We start from the raw sequence: 16,359 nt of genomic DNA, 5'->3' as shown, positions 1-16,359 counted from the left end.
GGCTGGGACCATCCTAATATAAGCCACCATCATTCTTCCCTTCCCCCTTCCTTCATGGGAACAGTGACAGGCTGGTCCTCCTGTCTCTACCTGGCAATCTCGTCTCTCCATAGCAGCCAGTGCAACCTTTTTTTTAATCCAACTTTACTGAGTTGAAACATGCATACATAAAAAGTACGCATTTTTAAGAGTTCAGTGATAAATCTTGACAAATGTATAGACCCGTTACCACAGTCAAGACAGAACATTTTCATCACCCTAAAACATTGCTTTGTGCCTCTTCACAGGCACTATCCACACCCTTGGCCCCTAGACAGCCTCTGATCTGCTTTCTTTCATGAGAGGTTAGATTGCTCTTTTCTAAAATTTTATGTAAATGGTATCAACCTGAGCTTTAAAAATCAGAGCATGTCCCTCCTACACTTAACCTTCTAATGACTTTCTAATTCAGGTGGAATGAAATTCAGATACTTAACATGGCCTGCAAGATTCCACAAGGTCTGGCCCCTGTCTGTTTCTCCTGCCTGGTCTCCAGACTTTCCTTCCTTCCTTCCGTATAGGCCACAGTGGGGGAGAAGGGCGCACCTTTCCATACCATTAGCTCACCGCCCTCGTTTGTGTCCCAGGCTCTGCCTTTGCTGTTATATCTCTTAAAATGCCCCTCTCCTAGTGTGTTTTTTTCTTGGCATTCAGACCTTTGCTTGATTACCTTCATCTCGGAGAGCTTCCTCGAGCATTCTCTGAAGTTGCACTTGGTCCAGTCTTTTTTATTCGTGACCTTCCTCACTCTTAAATCAGCACATGCATTTGGTGACTTGCTTGTCCACCTTCCCCCATGCACTGTGAGCTCCATGAGCATAGGGACTGTGGCTGTCTTTTTGGTCATTCCAAAGAACTAGCTCAAGAATCATACTTGACACATGGTAGGTGCTCAACACATCTATTGTTGAGGGTGTTGTCTTCGAAGCAGACACGCCAGGGATAATAGACGTTTGAGTTTCATATTTGGACTTTAGTGGGAGCCTTTCCTTGCCATTAATAGTCACACTGAAAGATTTGTCATAATACCCACCTTCTGAAGCTCATGGGCATCAGTTGACCCCAAAGTTGACCAAATCAGTAGAGGCTCGTTAGGATTGAGGAAAGAGGAATTAATGAGACATGGATGTATGGTACCCGAGAGTCTTTTGACCTTCCTCCCCCATTAACCCTGTTGTTTAATGTAGTTTTAATCTGAGCTTTAGAAAACAGCAGTAGGGTGAGGAGAGGAAAAATGAAAGAAGGAAGGGGAAACCACAATAAATTTATAAAACTCTGCCAAGGCACACAATAGGAAAGAAAATCTTTGAGCTCCAGGAGACCCAGACTGTTAAAACCTTCCTCAGGCTTGGGAGCTGGTAGCAGAGAGGAGACAAAAAGTGATTTTTAGATTGTGAATACTTGGAAAGTGACAGTGTCACCGAAAGCACAGCCTAGTGATTAGAAAAGAGATTTTTTTTGCCAGCAGGGCTATTACAAATGTGGAACAAGTTCAGAATTGCAGCCCCAAATGGAATGTTCCTGGTAAAATGTATTCTATAGAAATAAGACATCCAGGGTAATTTGAGGCTGTATTGTTAGGACTTTTAGAGTGATTGCCTGGAGGGTTCAGCAGGGATTTCTTTCCTCTGAAGACTGCATTGTACAATTAGATGGGGTGTTACAGGCCATGGTCCACCTGACTCCAGAACCTCAGGCTTGGGCTCCCAAGAGGCGAGATGTGAGCTGAGCCTGTGACAAATCTTCAGGCCCTGAGGGAAAGCATAGTGTTTCATGGAGAGAGGCCGTGACTTCTTCGTGGATTCATTCAGTAGTTTCCTACTGGAGCTAAGCAGCCAGCTACCCCAGGGGACTCTCGATTCTGCTTCCCCCGCCTTTGTACTGGCTGTGACTCTCCACGTTCTGCTGAATTGGAGCAGTGCCGAATGCCCCATACCCAGCCAACTGGCCCAGAGACCTCCCTCTACTTTGCCATTGACTCCTTACTAAAAATCAAATGGATTCCAACTCAGGATCAGAAACTGCACAAATGTGTGTGTAGGATGTGGATTTGAGGAATACTTTTTGGGAGCCTACCTGCTGCCTTATTTGTGAAAGCTCTAAGCTGGCTTTTCAGTACAGTCTTCAGATTAGGAGCCTTCGGGTTAAAGGTACCATGAAGATGAGATGTCAAGGCTATTAATTCAGAGATTAGGGGTAAAGAGGAAGTGAAATGAGAAGCTGGTTGACTCTCAGATACGGAACAGTGTTTTAGGTTGATTGATTTCATGGCGGGGGAATGTCTTGCATCATTTAGTACTTCTCCACTGGCCACTCACAGTGCTAGGAAGACAGCAGCTCAGCTCGTTCATGGATCAGTTGAATTCAACAGGCATTTACTGAACACCTGCAAGGGCCAGAAGATTTTGTTGGTTAAAATAAGAAATAAAAGAATAAGGCAGAAGAAAGGTAATTGGAGCCTAGAGGTCCACGATGGGCTTTGAGAGTTTGTGAACTCCCTGAATTTGAATGCAAAGCTCTGTGTGTGTGCTTCCTTTGTGTGCTTTTTCTTGGGAGAGAGTTCTCAATTTGCATCAGATTCTCAAACTCCGTACTTGACCCCGAAAAGATTAAAGACTAAGGATCTAGTTGCTCCGAGTATTGACCAGCTGATGATAATCGCATGCCCCTGGACGATGCGTGAGTCAGGACAGCAGGCAGCTTCCAAACATGTATGCTGGTCCCTCCATTCTTGGTAGGTCAGCTTTTAGGTCATGGTGGTTTCAGTGTACAGTTCTGTATGTTTTTAATATGAAAAGTCAAGGGAAATAGAGAAAGGTCTTTGGGATAAGCTGTGTTTTAACTCATACTGAATTGGAGATAACTCTGGAAAGATGTTCGGATATTCAGTATATGTTCGCTAATGGGAGAGAAGGCGGCAGGAAGGCAGAGGTGGACAGAGTGCCTCCTGCCTGGGAAAAATGTGCCTAAGAATTGGAGAACCTTGTCTTGTGTTTTCCAGGAGTTTGCTATGGCCTGTTAGCCATTATAACAACCCCTGTATTAATCTTCGGTGACTTAATTTTGATAAATGTCTCAAGCTGTTCAAGTATAAAAGTTTAAGTTAAAAGAAGTGAATGTGAATCACTTAACATTGTTTTTCTGTAAACACTGATGTGGACTGTATAATTTCCTTGAAAAAAATGGAAGAAAGGAGAAAAAAAGCCGCAGAATATTTTGCTTGTACCAGTTGGGGGCAATCCAGTACTACAAATGTGAGAGTGGAGAAAAAAAGTCCACGAAAAAGATCATTTCTGATGTTGCTGCTACTGCATGAACTGGTGTCTTTTCTTCCCAAATTAATTTATCTCAGGCCTCTGAAAGCCAGAGCAACAGAGCAGTGTTGAAATGGCTAATTGAAAATGCCCTCTTTCTCTTGTAATGGCAAGTGGCCTCTATCAAATAATCCTTGGGTCAGGTGGCAACTTAGGTTCACAGTCTTCCAGACTCCAGGGTGATGAAGTACGTGGCCAGTGGCTGGCTCAAGACTGCAGCCTGGGTGCTCCCTGGGCCAGGGCTGTCCTGCTCTGTTGGGGGGTGCAAAAGGCCCTCCACTAAGCCCATATGTCTAGGTATGATCCCCAAGTAGTGATCACTGTTTTGAATGCCATGGAGATCCTCACATTATTCTGATGATGTGGTTTATATGTGAGCCCATGTACTTCTGGCATTGTTCTGAGTAAAATGGTAAAGTAAGGTCTTTCGTGTCCTAACTTGAAAGTGTTGCTTGATATTTCAAGTGTTTATTGACTGTCTTTTTTAGATTCTATGTGAGGTTTTACAGAAGATGCAAAGTAGTACTTGATGTTTCCTCTTTATTTGTAGAGTATCTCTCTTAGGGGGATAAAACTGCATACCTCAAATAGATGATCCAGGATTGTATGGTAAAATCAACTGTGGTACATCCGAGAAGGAGATCCTGACAGGCCTCAGTTGTCAGGAAAATTTTCATGGAACAATGGTTTGACACCTCTGCTTTATCCTTTCTCAGCATCTGCCTGAGTGTTGGTCAGCACTGCCCTGGGGCCTCTACAACATACAGTACCCACTCTAGTCTTCCTCTCGGACAAAAGGAAGCCAAGTTTTGGGGTCTGATTGTTTCTTCTTATAGGGGTGGTCTTCTTACTCTTTTGGAACATTGTAGAGTAAAAATTCCTTTTTTGAAAGCTTTACATGAAATTTTCTTGCAAAACCAATAATTTATTTCGATCACCATTCCTTTTTTTTTTTTTTTTGTGGTATGTGGGCCTCTCACTCTTGTGGCCTCTCCCGTTGCGGACATGCAGGCTCAGTGGCCATGGCTCACGGGCCCAGCCACTCCATGGCATATGGGATCTTCCCGGACCGGGGCACGAACCCGTATCCCCTGCATTGGCAGGTGGACTCTCAACCACTGCGCCACCAGGGAAGCCCCGATCATCATTCCTTGAGAGTTTACTCTCTGTGTTGGCAGTGAGGAAAAGACCCTATTATGAGCCACTGTTTTATTTCAGCGGTGTTTTGACTGCTTTTATTCCTGATTTTCATTTTTAGTTTGTCATTTACTGTGTCCCATATACGTGTAATCATTGTATCTCTGTAGCGCTCTGAATACCTGCTGGCTGAGACTTACAGAGCCGAATGAAAGTAATAAGAGATACATTGGTGATTCTAAAAACTCAAGTCTATAAGATTAGAAAATAATCTTCCTGAGAGTTGAAGAGAGATGTGGGTTCAGACACAAACTTGTAGTTTTTGACAACTCAGTACAAGAACTATTTTAAATGAAATTTGTATAAGATTTATTATCCCGTTTTTAAAAACTGTTGCATGTCTTAATCTGAGAAGTTGATCGAGATTTTTACACACAAACAAGTCCCTTAAATTTTTATTAAGTTGTTATTACTAGTGCATTTTGTCTATAAGAATGACATTTATATCGAATAACACTGGGTCAGTTAATACCCTGACACAGACGCTATGTCAGTTGTCTGGTGGATGTCAGGACAGTTTCACACGTCATACGGCTTCTTCTGTAGAGCTGAGACCAAGGTTTCAAATGTCTAAGAGATGCCAAGTGACTTCTTCAGAGCCCTCCCAGCCTGGCCAAACTTTCTTTCCAATGTCATATATCATTTCTCCTCATTGGTCTTACCTGACTATCTGTTGTATTACAGCTCAGTTCTTCTGTTTCTTTTCCTCGTTATTGATCTTACTTAGGCCTGAAATGTCCTTTATCCTCCTGAACATCTCATGTGCAGTTCATATCCTACCCACCTTTGCCTCAGGCACCATTTTTTCCTGGAAATTCCCTTCATCCAAAGTTGGGCATAGGCTCGTCATCCTCTAGAATTTCATATTTTGTCTGTACTGATCTCATGGCTATTAAAATATTCTCTTTTGCTAATCAATAGAAGGATCTTAAATTATATACTCCTTAGGTGGCAGAGACCAAACTTTAGTCAATGTAACTCTTTCATGAGCTACACCACATGTTTTACAGATAAAGTGCTAAAGTGTTTGTTGAATGGCCAAATGGCAATTATATCAGTAGATTAGACTTAAAATGAAGGTGCTCTCTCCTTCACCAACTTGGCAGCTGTTTTATACTTAGTGGCACCAGATATTTGTGGAATGAAAGATGGGTGAATGGATGGGTTCATAGATAGATGGATAGATGGGATGGTTGGATGAATGGCGGGTGCTCTGAATCTGAGCTTTAAATGAACATTTAAATGATGTGCTTTTATGACCCTCATTTCTCCTTTTCTCAGCCCTATTGCTCACTACACCTTCACCTTAAGGTCTCTGAGAATCCCTACACATCAGGGATCATTGCCAGCCGAGACACAGCTCCCAGCATCATAGTGGCTTCAGGTAAGAAGCTTGCCCGGTTTGCTCACTGCTGTAAATTGTATTTATTTTAACAAGTTAGATATCTGAGCTTGGAACTTAATGAGCAAGTTAAAATTTTTTTGAAAGGCACCTAAGCCATTGACCCTGAGGCAAGTATGGTGAAAAACCCTGCTCAGATATGATGTTTGCAGTCTAAATCCATCTCGGGCAATGCACACTGCCAGCATAGTCCATTGTTAGCTTTTGCAAAAAGTTCCCTTCGCTGATGGTGATGTGCTCTCTCCAGGTAACATAGGTTCTGAGCTGTCAGACAGCGACATCAGCATGTTTGTCTCTTCAGATGCAGGGAACACTTGGAGGCAGGTAAGAAAGTATCCTGGGTCTGGTTACTGAAGTTTAAATGTTATAAAAATTCTCCAGCTTGGTTCAATTCTGGGAACTTATTCAACCACACATAAATCCTAAAGCTTATCAATGTGTTTCTTTTCCTTTTTGTTTTATGAATGTCTTTCAAAATGTTTTGAGCTTAAGCAAACATTTATGAAATTTGATTTCTTTGTTTGATAAAAATGACCCTTTATCCCACCGTATATGTGGGAAAGTTTATAAGTCACAATGAAACCAAGTTAGATATGACTGAATTTTTCCCATGAAATGAAAACTAAAATTCTGGGGAGTTTATTATGTAGGGAACGTGAAGCCTGGAAGAGAGATTATATACCTAACACCGGGTTACCTCCATAAATTCCCCTTGCCTTGAAGTCAGAAACGAGGGGAATGCAGTGATATAGAAATAACCATTACCCAGGTGGTGTTCTGAGATGTTTAAAGCTCATGGGCAAAAGACAGAATAATAACCATCAGGGTGCATATGTTAGGGAAAGTAGAAATGGAATTACTTTCAACCAATGTGTTTAGCTTAAATGCTTCCTCTTTCTTCTGAATGAAAATTAGATACTCCCAGGTTATAAAACAGGCACTTAATGAGGTTTAGGAGTCATAAAAAGATATGTGCCTAATGCATGGTTGTTACACTTCAATAAATATGTGTTAATAAGCCACTGACATTTAATTATCATACGGTAACTAGCACCTTAAATTGAAATCTGATGCACAGGTAATCACACAGCAACAAGAACACTGCTTTAAATTTTAGACAGAGATATCCATGTTATGGTCTCGTTACCATTTCCTAGCTTCATAGATCTGCACTGCAATTCACGTGCTTTGAGAAGAGTGGAGCAGGAAAGAAACTTGCTTAAGAAACTCCAGGGCTTTTGATCTTGGAGATATATAGGAGCTATATAATGGACTATTAAGCTTCCTATGGACAATAGTTAGAGAGCCAGGGTGTCTTTTTTTTTTTTTTTTTCCTTCTAACATCCCAAACAAAGCCAAGAAGCCTCTCCTATAGTCCTGGGAAACATCTTGTGTATAAGAAGTAAACAAAGGGGAAACAATGATGTCTATAGTGTAACCAAAGACAAGGCTATACTAACAGTGTGACTGTGAGAAAACAGTACACATCTTGTATGGAGAAGACTTAGAAATTGTTTTCAGCCGGTCTCCATTTGACCTCAGATTCATCTCTCCACATATGGGGAGAGACCCAATGACACACGTACCCAAAGATAGATTTCATTTTGGTCAGACTTTATGACTACAACTACTTTATGACTACTGTTGAGTTGAACAAGAACAGCTGCCCCCCGTAGTACCTGGAAACTTTGAAATAATTACATCTGGAAAGGGCACTGTTACGCCGCAAGTCCCAGCACTGTCAGTTCCCACCTACATGGTCTTAGGCAAGTCACCACTTCTCTCTAAACTTACTTTTCTCATCTGTAAAAACGATAATGTTGGAATAAAGTATCTCTTATGTTTCATCCATCTAAAGATGTTATCCAATATGACAATTACCCAATATTTCAACATCATCAAAAATGGGACTCAACAGAACTTACCACAAAAAGATGGGATTATAAATACGAATACATAACTCTTAGTTATTTAAGTTTCTCTTGTGGAGCACAAAAAATCATTTTATGTAACACCAGTGGTACATGGAGCCCGCATTGGGAAACATTGTTCATAACTTGGATTTTCCCACAGCTTTGGGGGAACCCAGTTCTGTCATGGAGAGAATTTTTTTCCTCAAATGAAGACTAATTCTCTGAACCCTGGGTGTGTGTGGCTGTGGGTGTGTGTCCCTGTTTGTGTGTGTTTCCTCTTCCAGATCTTTGAAGAAGAGCACAGTGTTTTGTATCTGGATCAAGGTGGAGTCCTGGTTGCTATGAAGCATACGTCTCTCCCGATTCGACATCTCTGGTAATGAGTCATGCACCTTGATGGTTCTGCACAGCTAAGACCAGTCTAAGTCAGGCTGTCAGACTGTGATCTTACTTGTAGTAAATGGTCAAGGTCTGCTAGAATGTAACTTATACCTTTGCTTTACCGCAATAAGAAGGAAGAGGAAAGGAGAGAGAGAGAGGGAGAGGGGAAGAGAAAGGGAGCTTGATTCTGCCTTTCAGAGAGGAACCGTATTATGGTTTTCAAATGTGACAGCCCCCTGCCCCCGCCAGTACCTCCGGTACCTTATTCTTTCAGTACAGTCATGGGTAGAATGGTTAGCAAGGATAATCTCTGAATAGCTTCATTTCTTGCAACCAGCTTTCCCAAATAACATCTCCTGGAGTTTAATATTTGCATCCACTATGTGCATTCTGCACAGAGATCAGCAGTTCATGACACTTCTGCTCTGATCTCATTTCTCCTGATCCTACTTCCTTAGCTTCCTTTTGGGGGCGGTGATATTCTGCAACTCTCCCTGTAGGTCTTCCACAGATGGACATTCAAGGCTTAACTTCCAGAAGGGTTTCCAATAAACTCTTCCATCTGTGTTTTTGAAAATGGCTCTCTCCACAGGCGGGCTTGTTCAAAGTCAAAGGCTTGGTTTTCCCTCCGCTGTTGGTTACTCTGCTGACGAAAGGGAAAGTTGCAGAAATAAGAGAAATAGAGGCTTAGCTTGGGGGAAGACATCCTAGAGAAAGGCAGAGCAAAGGAAACATCCTGTGTGACCATCTGAGCTGCAGAGTTCTCTCTTACTTTCAAGAGCCTGTCCTTCTGCACCAACTTACTCAATGAGTCAACCAGGATTTGTAACAATGTAAGGAGGATACCACTAAGGGTTTGATCACATAGAGGTGGCTGGTTCAAGTCCGTCTCAGTGGGTCTCATATGGCCATTGTTCTCAGAATCACCTGTAAGACTTGCTGCTAAATTGCAACGAGGTTTTGAAGAGGGTCACATTGAGCTCTAAGGCCTAATAAAATATCCAAATTTTTAAAAATCCTATCAAAGACTTATTATCATTCCCATTTCATGCAGCTCTCCCCTTATTGATGTTATAATACATCTGGGTCCCAAATCACTTGGCTAACTGTATATCTATCTACCTTCTGATGTAATTAAGAACACTTATTCATATAAAAGGCTCACTTTGACAATGCCCCAGGTACTTCTAAAACGTATTCTCCCTGGTTGGTAGTATCCTTTCTTGGAAAGGATTTTTCTTTTGAGATCCGATGACTTATTTTTTTCTGTCATTAGGTTAAGTTTTGATGAAGGGAGATCTTGGAGCAAATACAGTTTCACATCTATTCCACTTTTTGTGGATGGAGTTCTGGGTGAGCCTGGGGAAGAGACTCTAATCATGACGTAAGTGGAAACTATGATGTCTTCTAGTCTAAGTATAGATCCAGAAACATGTTGTTTTTAGATAAGCCTGTTCACATTGCTACTGTCAGGTTTGAAATTGCTAGCAAAGGCAGTACATCTGACTTCATGATTCCACAGCAAAGAGGAAAGAATAATGTGGGCTTCCATTCTCTTGGCTCTTTACTAGCAATTAGGAGACCCACGCTGAGGGCTGGCAGCAAAATGGTACAGCCTGTTTCTTCCTCTACTGAGCGGGCTTAGGGAAATGAGAAGTGATTATTTCAAGAGAAAATAAAGCTATCAATTAAAAACTTTAATAATAAACATGCTTGATATACAGAAAATGACAGGCACGTAAGAGTGATTTTCACTTTAAGGCAGAACGCAGAGCTTGGTGAAAACCCCACAAAGGATGTTATTTTTCCCTGGCTCTTTACCTAACCAAATGGTGAGGCATATTAGGGAAACCACGAGAACAGTCTGTTCTTGGGGAAATTGCATTTATACTCATTCTTGTCTGGAAAGTGATGATCATTAATTTGTGAAAGACTTGATTAATGGCTTGACTGCCTCTGGGTTTCAAAACATGAGCTTTGAATTTGAAATATGAAACTGTGATTTTTCCTTCTCCTGGAAAATTGGACATGAAAAACAGAGAGGGAAGATTTTAAAGCAGTTGATCCTGTCGGCAGTGAAAAATTTTAAATCAAAGTGAATAGCTGGTACATTTTCTAATTTTTTCTCCCTACTCCTTTTTTTTTTAACAATAGAAAAGAACAACAAAAATTTAATATGCCTAATAGCTACATTTTGCCCACGGTAAACATAGCTGGATTAGCAATTTATTCCATAATTTGTCTTCATTCAGTTTTCATGTTTGCAAGACACAGATGAAAAAAAGTTGATTGAAAAGGCTACTCTGTGGCTTTTATTTATATCGACAATAGGTGATTTAAACACTTCATTAAATAGCTGAGTCTCTCTGAGTAAGGAGAATAGAATGCACAGAGTAGGAAGTAGTTATAACTCCTCAGCCTTGCTGCCCACTTTCCCTTGGGACTGGTGGGAAGGTAAAATAGCATGGAAACCATGGGAACGATGTACTCTAGCAAGAGAACCTAGAGGTATAATCTTGGACCGCAAAGAAGGCAGTGTCTATGGTTTTTTCTCAATTTTTTTTTTTTTTGGTTGTTTTTTATTTTTGGTCAACCATTCTTGTTGTACAATATATAAAAGTGGGCTTTTAAGTCAAACACCCTGGGTTCTGACTCTACCAGTTCTTAGTGATTTGACTTTGGTTTTTGCATGTTAACAAAATTCGTTGAGCCTCAGGTTACCGACAAGTGAAGTGGAGCCAATAATAGCAACCCTCCTCAGAAATGTGTGTGGGGATCAGGTGATGTATAATATCAAATGTAATATGCTGGGGCTTCCCTGGTGGCGCAGTGGTTGAGAGTCCGCCTGCCGATGCAGGGGACACGGGTTCGTGCCCCAGTCCGGGAAGATCCCACATGCCGCGGAGCGGCTGGGCCCGTGAGCCATGGCCGCTGGGCCTGTGCGTCTGGAGCCTGTGCTCCGCAACGGGAGAGACCACAACAGTGAGAGGCCCGCGTACCGCAAAAAAAAAAATGTAATATGCTTAGCGTTGTGCTAACCTCATAGCAAACATTCAGTAAACGACGTATAACTGTCAGCATTGCTGTTATTGTGATTATTTTTATCGTCATGAACTCTGCAGAGTGTTTGGACACTTCAGCCACCGCTCTGAATGGCAGCTGGTCAAAGTGGACTACAAGTCCATTTTCGATAGACGCTGTGCTGAGGAAGACTACAGACCCTGGCAGCTGCACAGCCAGGTAGGAGGGAGGGAGCTGAGACTGAGTCCTGGGTGGGAGGCGTGGAGAGTATTGGGGGGGAAGCAAGTCATTGAAGTGTAGGAATTGGGGTTCTCTGGGCAAAAATTGTCCATCTGGTGCTTTCTTATGTGTTTTGTGTGCCACAGCAGTGAACAAACTCAACAGTTATAGCTTGTTGTCAAGTGACTTCTGTTTTTATTGTACTAGGATATAATGAGATAAAATTCAAATGTGCTTGGCTAAGACTTATACCAACTCAGCATGGAGATCCAAGCATAATTTATCTGAGCGTGTCCTCTGGCTGCAGGGTATGGGGGCAAGGGTGAGGAAAGGCTGTTCAGTTTTATCTGGCAATGCAAGCAGTAACATGAAATAATAAAGTTATGCTGCGTGAGCGGTGCCAATAAAATTCTTCCTCCCCACCGCTATGCTTCCCTGGGATTAGGTAGCGCTTCTTGCCTCCTTCCAAGGTACTTGTGATATAAGGATACAGAATTATTAATAGGAAAATTTCCTTCCTCCTGGCCCCTCTGCTACCCTGCTCATATCAGAATGCTTGGCTGAAAGCATCTCTCCTTCGACTTCCCAAGGCAGAACTCATTCTGCCGGCCTCTCAAAGCACATGGTAGAGGCCCTTGCTTGCAAAGCCGTCACCATATTCAGAGCGTGACACATCATATACCCCAAACCTAGACTAAATCATATAATTACATGTAGATGTGTAATGCAGCTGGTTAAAGTGAGTTTGCTCAAGAAAGACAGTGTAGACTAGCTTAGACAAAACTCCGTCCGGTCCTTCAGACACACACACACAGAGCTGGGTTTGACAGTGGGAGCTACGTCAGCTGGAATCACCCACTGTCCTCGGAGGCTCAACCGTCAAAGGGTCGCTCATTTACATAACTGATGTTTCCCCCTTTGGAGTGCACACGCATTGGGGTATTCAAAGCTTTTATTTAGCTTGTGGAGAAACACCGAATTTAGTGCTCTTGCTTATCTGGCAGATGGATATAAAATCAGTGCTATAAAGTTGTGTGGGCAGAGGCATAATAACTCAAGGCAAAATGGACCTTTATGTTTCTTAGCAATATTCTTCTTTCACATGCTCATAAATGACCAAATGGATACATTTTTTATTACAGAAGAATTGAACTTAATTACTACAAATTTTTTTGGCCATACACTGTTGCAGGTTGTCTTAGTTATCTGTGTGTCCCTCATAGCACTGTACTTAATACCTTGCCAAGTAAAGATTTGCTGAATACATAGAGTTCTGGACTTCCGGACACACCCTCAGTGCTTCTTAGGATTGCCTTTATCATCATGTTCTGTGATAGGGCTCCAGAATCGAAAAGGAAATGCTGTTAGCACAAAGCAGACTGCGTATGTCTACATTACACCTAAGGTTTGAGACCATCTCCCGGAACTGTCCTGATGTGGAGTAGGGAAGGGCCAAGCTATGTGCCCGACTGCATGAGATTCTTGTCTCCTTACAGGGGGAAGCATGCATCATGGGAGCGAAAAGGATATATAAGAAGAGAAAATCAGAGCGGAAATGTATGCAAGGGAAATATGCAGGAGCTATGGAGTCTGAACCCTGTGTCTGCACAGAGGCTGATTTTGACTGGTGAGCTTGTACTGTTATCCCATAGAGTCGTCTAGTATTTCAAACCCACGTGGGCCTTAATGAAAGCTTAGATATCAAATAATAGTAACATGCATAGATCCAAGTGACAAGCCTACATTCATGTGAAATTACCACTTGGGGACATCATGGCTTACTAGCTATGTGCGTGTGTATGTGGGAAAACCAGGGGTTTCTTTAGACTTAAGGAGGACTCAGGAGATGGCTGGTAATTATCTTCATATATTTGACAGATCTCAGGACAAAAAGAGAGACTAGATAGACCCTGAGTTTCTTCATACAGCAACACTGAAAACAATAAGTGGACGTTTCAGGGAGCAGACATGTTTGTGCTCAAGATAAAAGTCTTTCTAGAGTCTAGGGTTCCTGGTAGTGGAACAGTGATCGTGTAGGGCAGTAAATTGTCTACACCTGGATGTTTTCAATCAGTGGTTAGCTGACTATTGCTTGTGACACCCATGGAAGACTTTTCTGAATTCAGCGCAAGAATGGAATCACTAGTATTGCCGTCTGTGGCTTTGTGAACCCAGCGGAAAGAGAGACTTCTTCCTTTACCAGGATTAAGCTAGTTTAAGCTGGAAAAGTACTAAGGCATTGAGAAGTTAAATATACTCAGAGTGCCACAGCGTTCTTTCTGGAGCATTAGTTAAGCAGAAAGCTAGCTTGTGGGTCCAGTGATGCCCTTGCTTTGTTCTGGTTTTGACATTCAGATGAGGTTGAAATATGACTGAGGATGAGTAGCTGGTAACTCCCTTGATCATGTCCATCTCACCTTCTGTTCCTTTTTTTCCTTCTTCTTTATAAAATTTATTTATATGCTTTTGGTTTAGAGAAAGCATTTGCTAAGTGTGTATATCAGTGTTAAATAATTGAAAGTTGGCCAACGTAAGAACCAAAGACGTTCATGTAACAATATTAGCCGCGTAACGATCATCGGTCACGTATCTGCTCATCAAAATATCAGTGATTGGGCTGAAATACTGTGTACTTACACATCACATATCTTAGAAAAAGGAAGTCATCTGTCATGCTACCATGACGGGAGCATTCTCTAAATCAGTAGTACTGGTAGGCCTGGCAAACTGGCTGCCAGAACTCAGACCGATAACCCAAGGCTGTTCCTCTCCTGTTGGTAAAGAAGGCAAGCCAAGAGTCAGTTCTTTATCTCTCCGGGCTCAGCCAGAGGGAAGGCAGAGCTTCAGTTACATGGGGGCTCACAAGGAATTCTGGGAGGGCCTCCCCAGCCCTGACTTCTGTTTCAGTCTGTGTAACATTGTTACAATGACAAAAATATTTTGTCTCTGTCCTACCTTTCATGATTGACATCCTGAAATACATTCACAGGGAAAAGTTCCATGGAGAGTGTGTCATTCATCACATCCCTCTTTCTGAAACCTGACTGCTTCTCCTTCACTCACTCTATTCAAGGAGGAACCGTATGGGGAGTTCACTTTTTATCTTAGTGGTTTGACTTCGGCCTTAACAAACAGTCATTCTTTGGCAGAGAGCAAATTTATTTTCACATAGAAAACCAAAGAGAAAAAGTAAGTCCCAATTCCCTGATTTCTTCTGGGAATGTTTGCTCCTTTGGGAATCTTTTCTACAAGGTTCCAACATAAGCTAGTCTTTTGCTGTTGGCATTGTCATGTGTTGTTTTCTTCTCAATTTTAAGCTTGACTAGGGTGAAAAGAACACAGGGTAGGAACATCAATTAAGTTTCCCCCTTCTCTCACTCCCCTTAGTCTTGGCCCAATTCCTGCATTCGTGATTGGAATCTGCCGCTCATCCCACTAACTAAAGTGTAATTGGAGAAGTGGGAAATGCACCATGAACAAGGCCATCGTAAGGTTACCTGGTCAAATGGGATTTTTGTAACTGCATGATTTCTGAAAATATTTTGGAAGGATCACCAAACTCTTATTGGTTTCTACTAGTAGCTAGAGCTTCAGTGATTCTTCTTGACTATAGCATAATGAAAGGTGGTTGTCACTGAATGTTCTCTCTTGGCTTGGCTCTCCCCTGGACAGCCCTCTACCAGATGACCTTGCCTGTTATTCTTCAGCGTTTGTAAAATAATTTCCTTAAATGAACACTGGGTGTCCTGTAGGCAGCGTTCCTGAAGTCTTCCTACCCGTGCCGTGTTGCATCAGCACCAAATCCAGCTGGTATGGGCAGAATTCTAGGTGCCAGCTGCCTGGTGACAGGCCCCTGGGCAAACCTAATTCTCCTTCCCCAACCCTCGTGTGCCAGTATCTCACTTCCATTACACAGATGGGCCAATTCATACTAATGCTCACTGATGGCCACCTGCAATTTATCTGTGCGTGTGGAGGTGCAGTTTGTTGCCATACTCTGCGCCCGGTTTCATCTTTCAGAAGCCAAGAATATCAGGCCACTCAGAGGCTCCTGGAGATAAGAATGCGAGGAGGCTGAGAAAAGTCTTGGACTATTTTCAAACTAGAGAGCAGATTTAAAGCAACAGGCAGCATTAAAGGCATAGGATGGAGCTTTTCCTTGGGGGAATGCTTGCAGCAGTCCTGAAGGACATTTCCTTTCCTGCTATGACTTTGAAGCATATGGCTTGTACACAGAGAGACCTGGCTCAGCTCTCCTTGGTAGATCCAGATGTCTTGGAAGAGCACCCCAAAGACATCACTAGTAATGAGGATTATGCCACATGTGAATGCCTTAAACTCTTCAGTGAAACTTGACACTAAGGGCAACTTCCACCATTATACCTTTCTCTGAGCCCAACCACAATCAGTACTGTGCCTCCCCCTAATGAGAACAACATCTACTCTCCCACCTTAAAGGTGTTTAATGGGAATTATTGGGCATTGAGCTTTCCTCGCTACACATGCACCCCTGTGGCCTCCAAGCTAGCATTTCTCAAAATGGCTTCTGTAGAATGTTTTCATGGGTAATTGATAGATATTCCATGGAAAAAGAAGATTCCATTTTTGGAAAGGCTTTGATTCAGTGAATGCCTGTTTTTTGACTAATTGACCAGGGTAGAAGCTGGCTGTGGACTGACGTGCAATTGTTGTCAGTAATGCTGCCGTCTACTGAAAGGTTTCTCTTGACTCTCTCCCCAACAGTGACTATGGCTATGAGCGACACAGCAATGGTCAGTGCCTGCCAGCCTTTTGGTTCAATCCATCTTCTCTGTCGAAGGACTGCAGCTTGGGACAGAGTTACCTCAACAGTACTGGGTGAGTGTCTGAAGCA

At 42.3% G+C, this 16,359-nt stretch overlaps 1 protein-coding gene across 4 annotated transcripts in view; it reads left to right on the top strand.

The window, feature by feature from the left end:
* Positions 1 to 16,359, top strand: part of SORCS1 (sortilin related VPS10 domain containing receptor 1) — a 539,290-nt gene that overhangs the window by 431,412 nt on the left and 91,519 nt on the right. For all 4 annotated transcript variants that reach the window (XM_024734898.1, XM_024734896.1, XM_024734899.1 and 1 more), the window contains exons 11-17: positions 5,832 to 5,934; positions 6,200 to 6,276; positions 8,150 to 8,241; positions 9,523 to 9,630; positions 11,369 to 11,486; positions 12,983 to 13,113; positions 16,230 to 16,343. In XM_024734898.1, the coding sequence (XP_024590666.1) occupies positions 5,832 to 5,934; positions 6,200 to 6,276; positions 8,150 to 8,241; positions 9,523 to 9,630; positions 11,369 to 11,486; positions 12,983 to 13,113; positions 16,230 to 16,343 (743 nt within the window). The remainder of the gene's footprint in view (positions 1 to 5,831; positions 5,935 to 6,199; positions 6,277 to 8,149; positions 8,242 to 9,522; positions 9,631 to 11,368; positions 11,487 to 12,982; positions 13,114 to 16,229; positions 16,344 to 16,359) is intronic.

The sequence above is a fragment of the Neophocaena asiaeorientalis genome, unplaced genomic scaffold (genome assembly GCF_003031525.2).
Source record: "Neophocaena asiaeorientalis asiaeorientalis breed wild unplaced genomic scaffold, Neophocaena_asiaeorientalis_V1.1 scaffold240, whole genome shotgun sequence".
Classification (NCBI taxonomy): Eukaryota; Metazoa; Chordata; class Mammalia; order Artiodactyla; family Phocoenidae; genus Neophocaena; species Neophocaena asiaeorientalis.
Note: the sequence above shows the minus strand (reverse complement) of the source record. Positions and strands in the feature narration are given on the sequence as shown.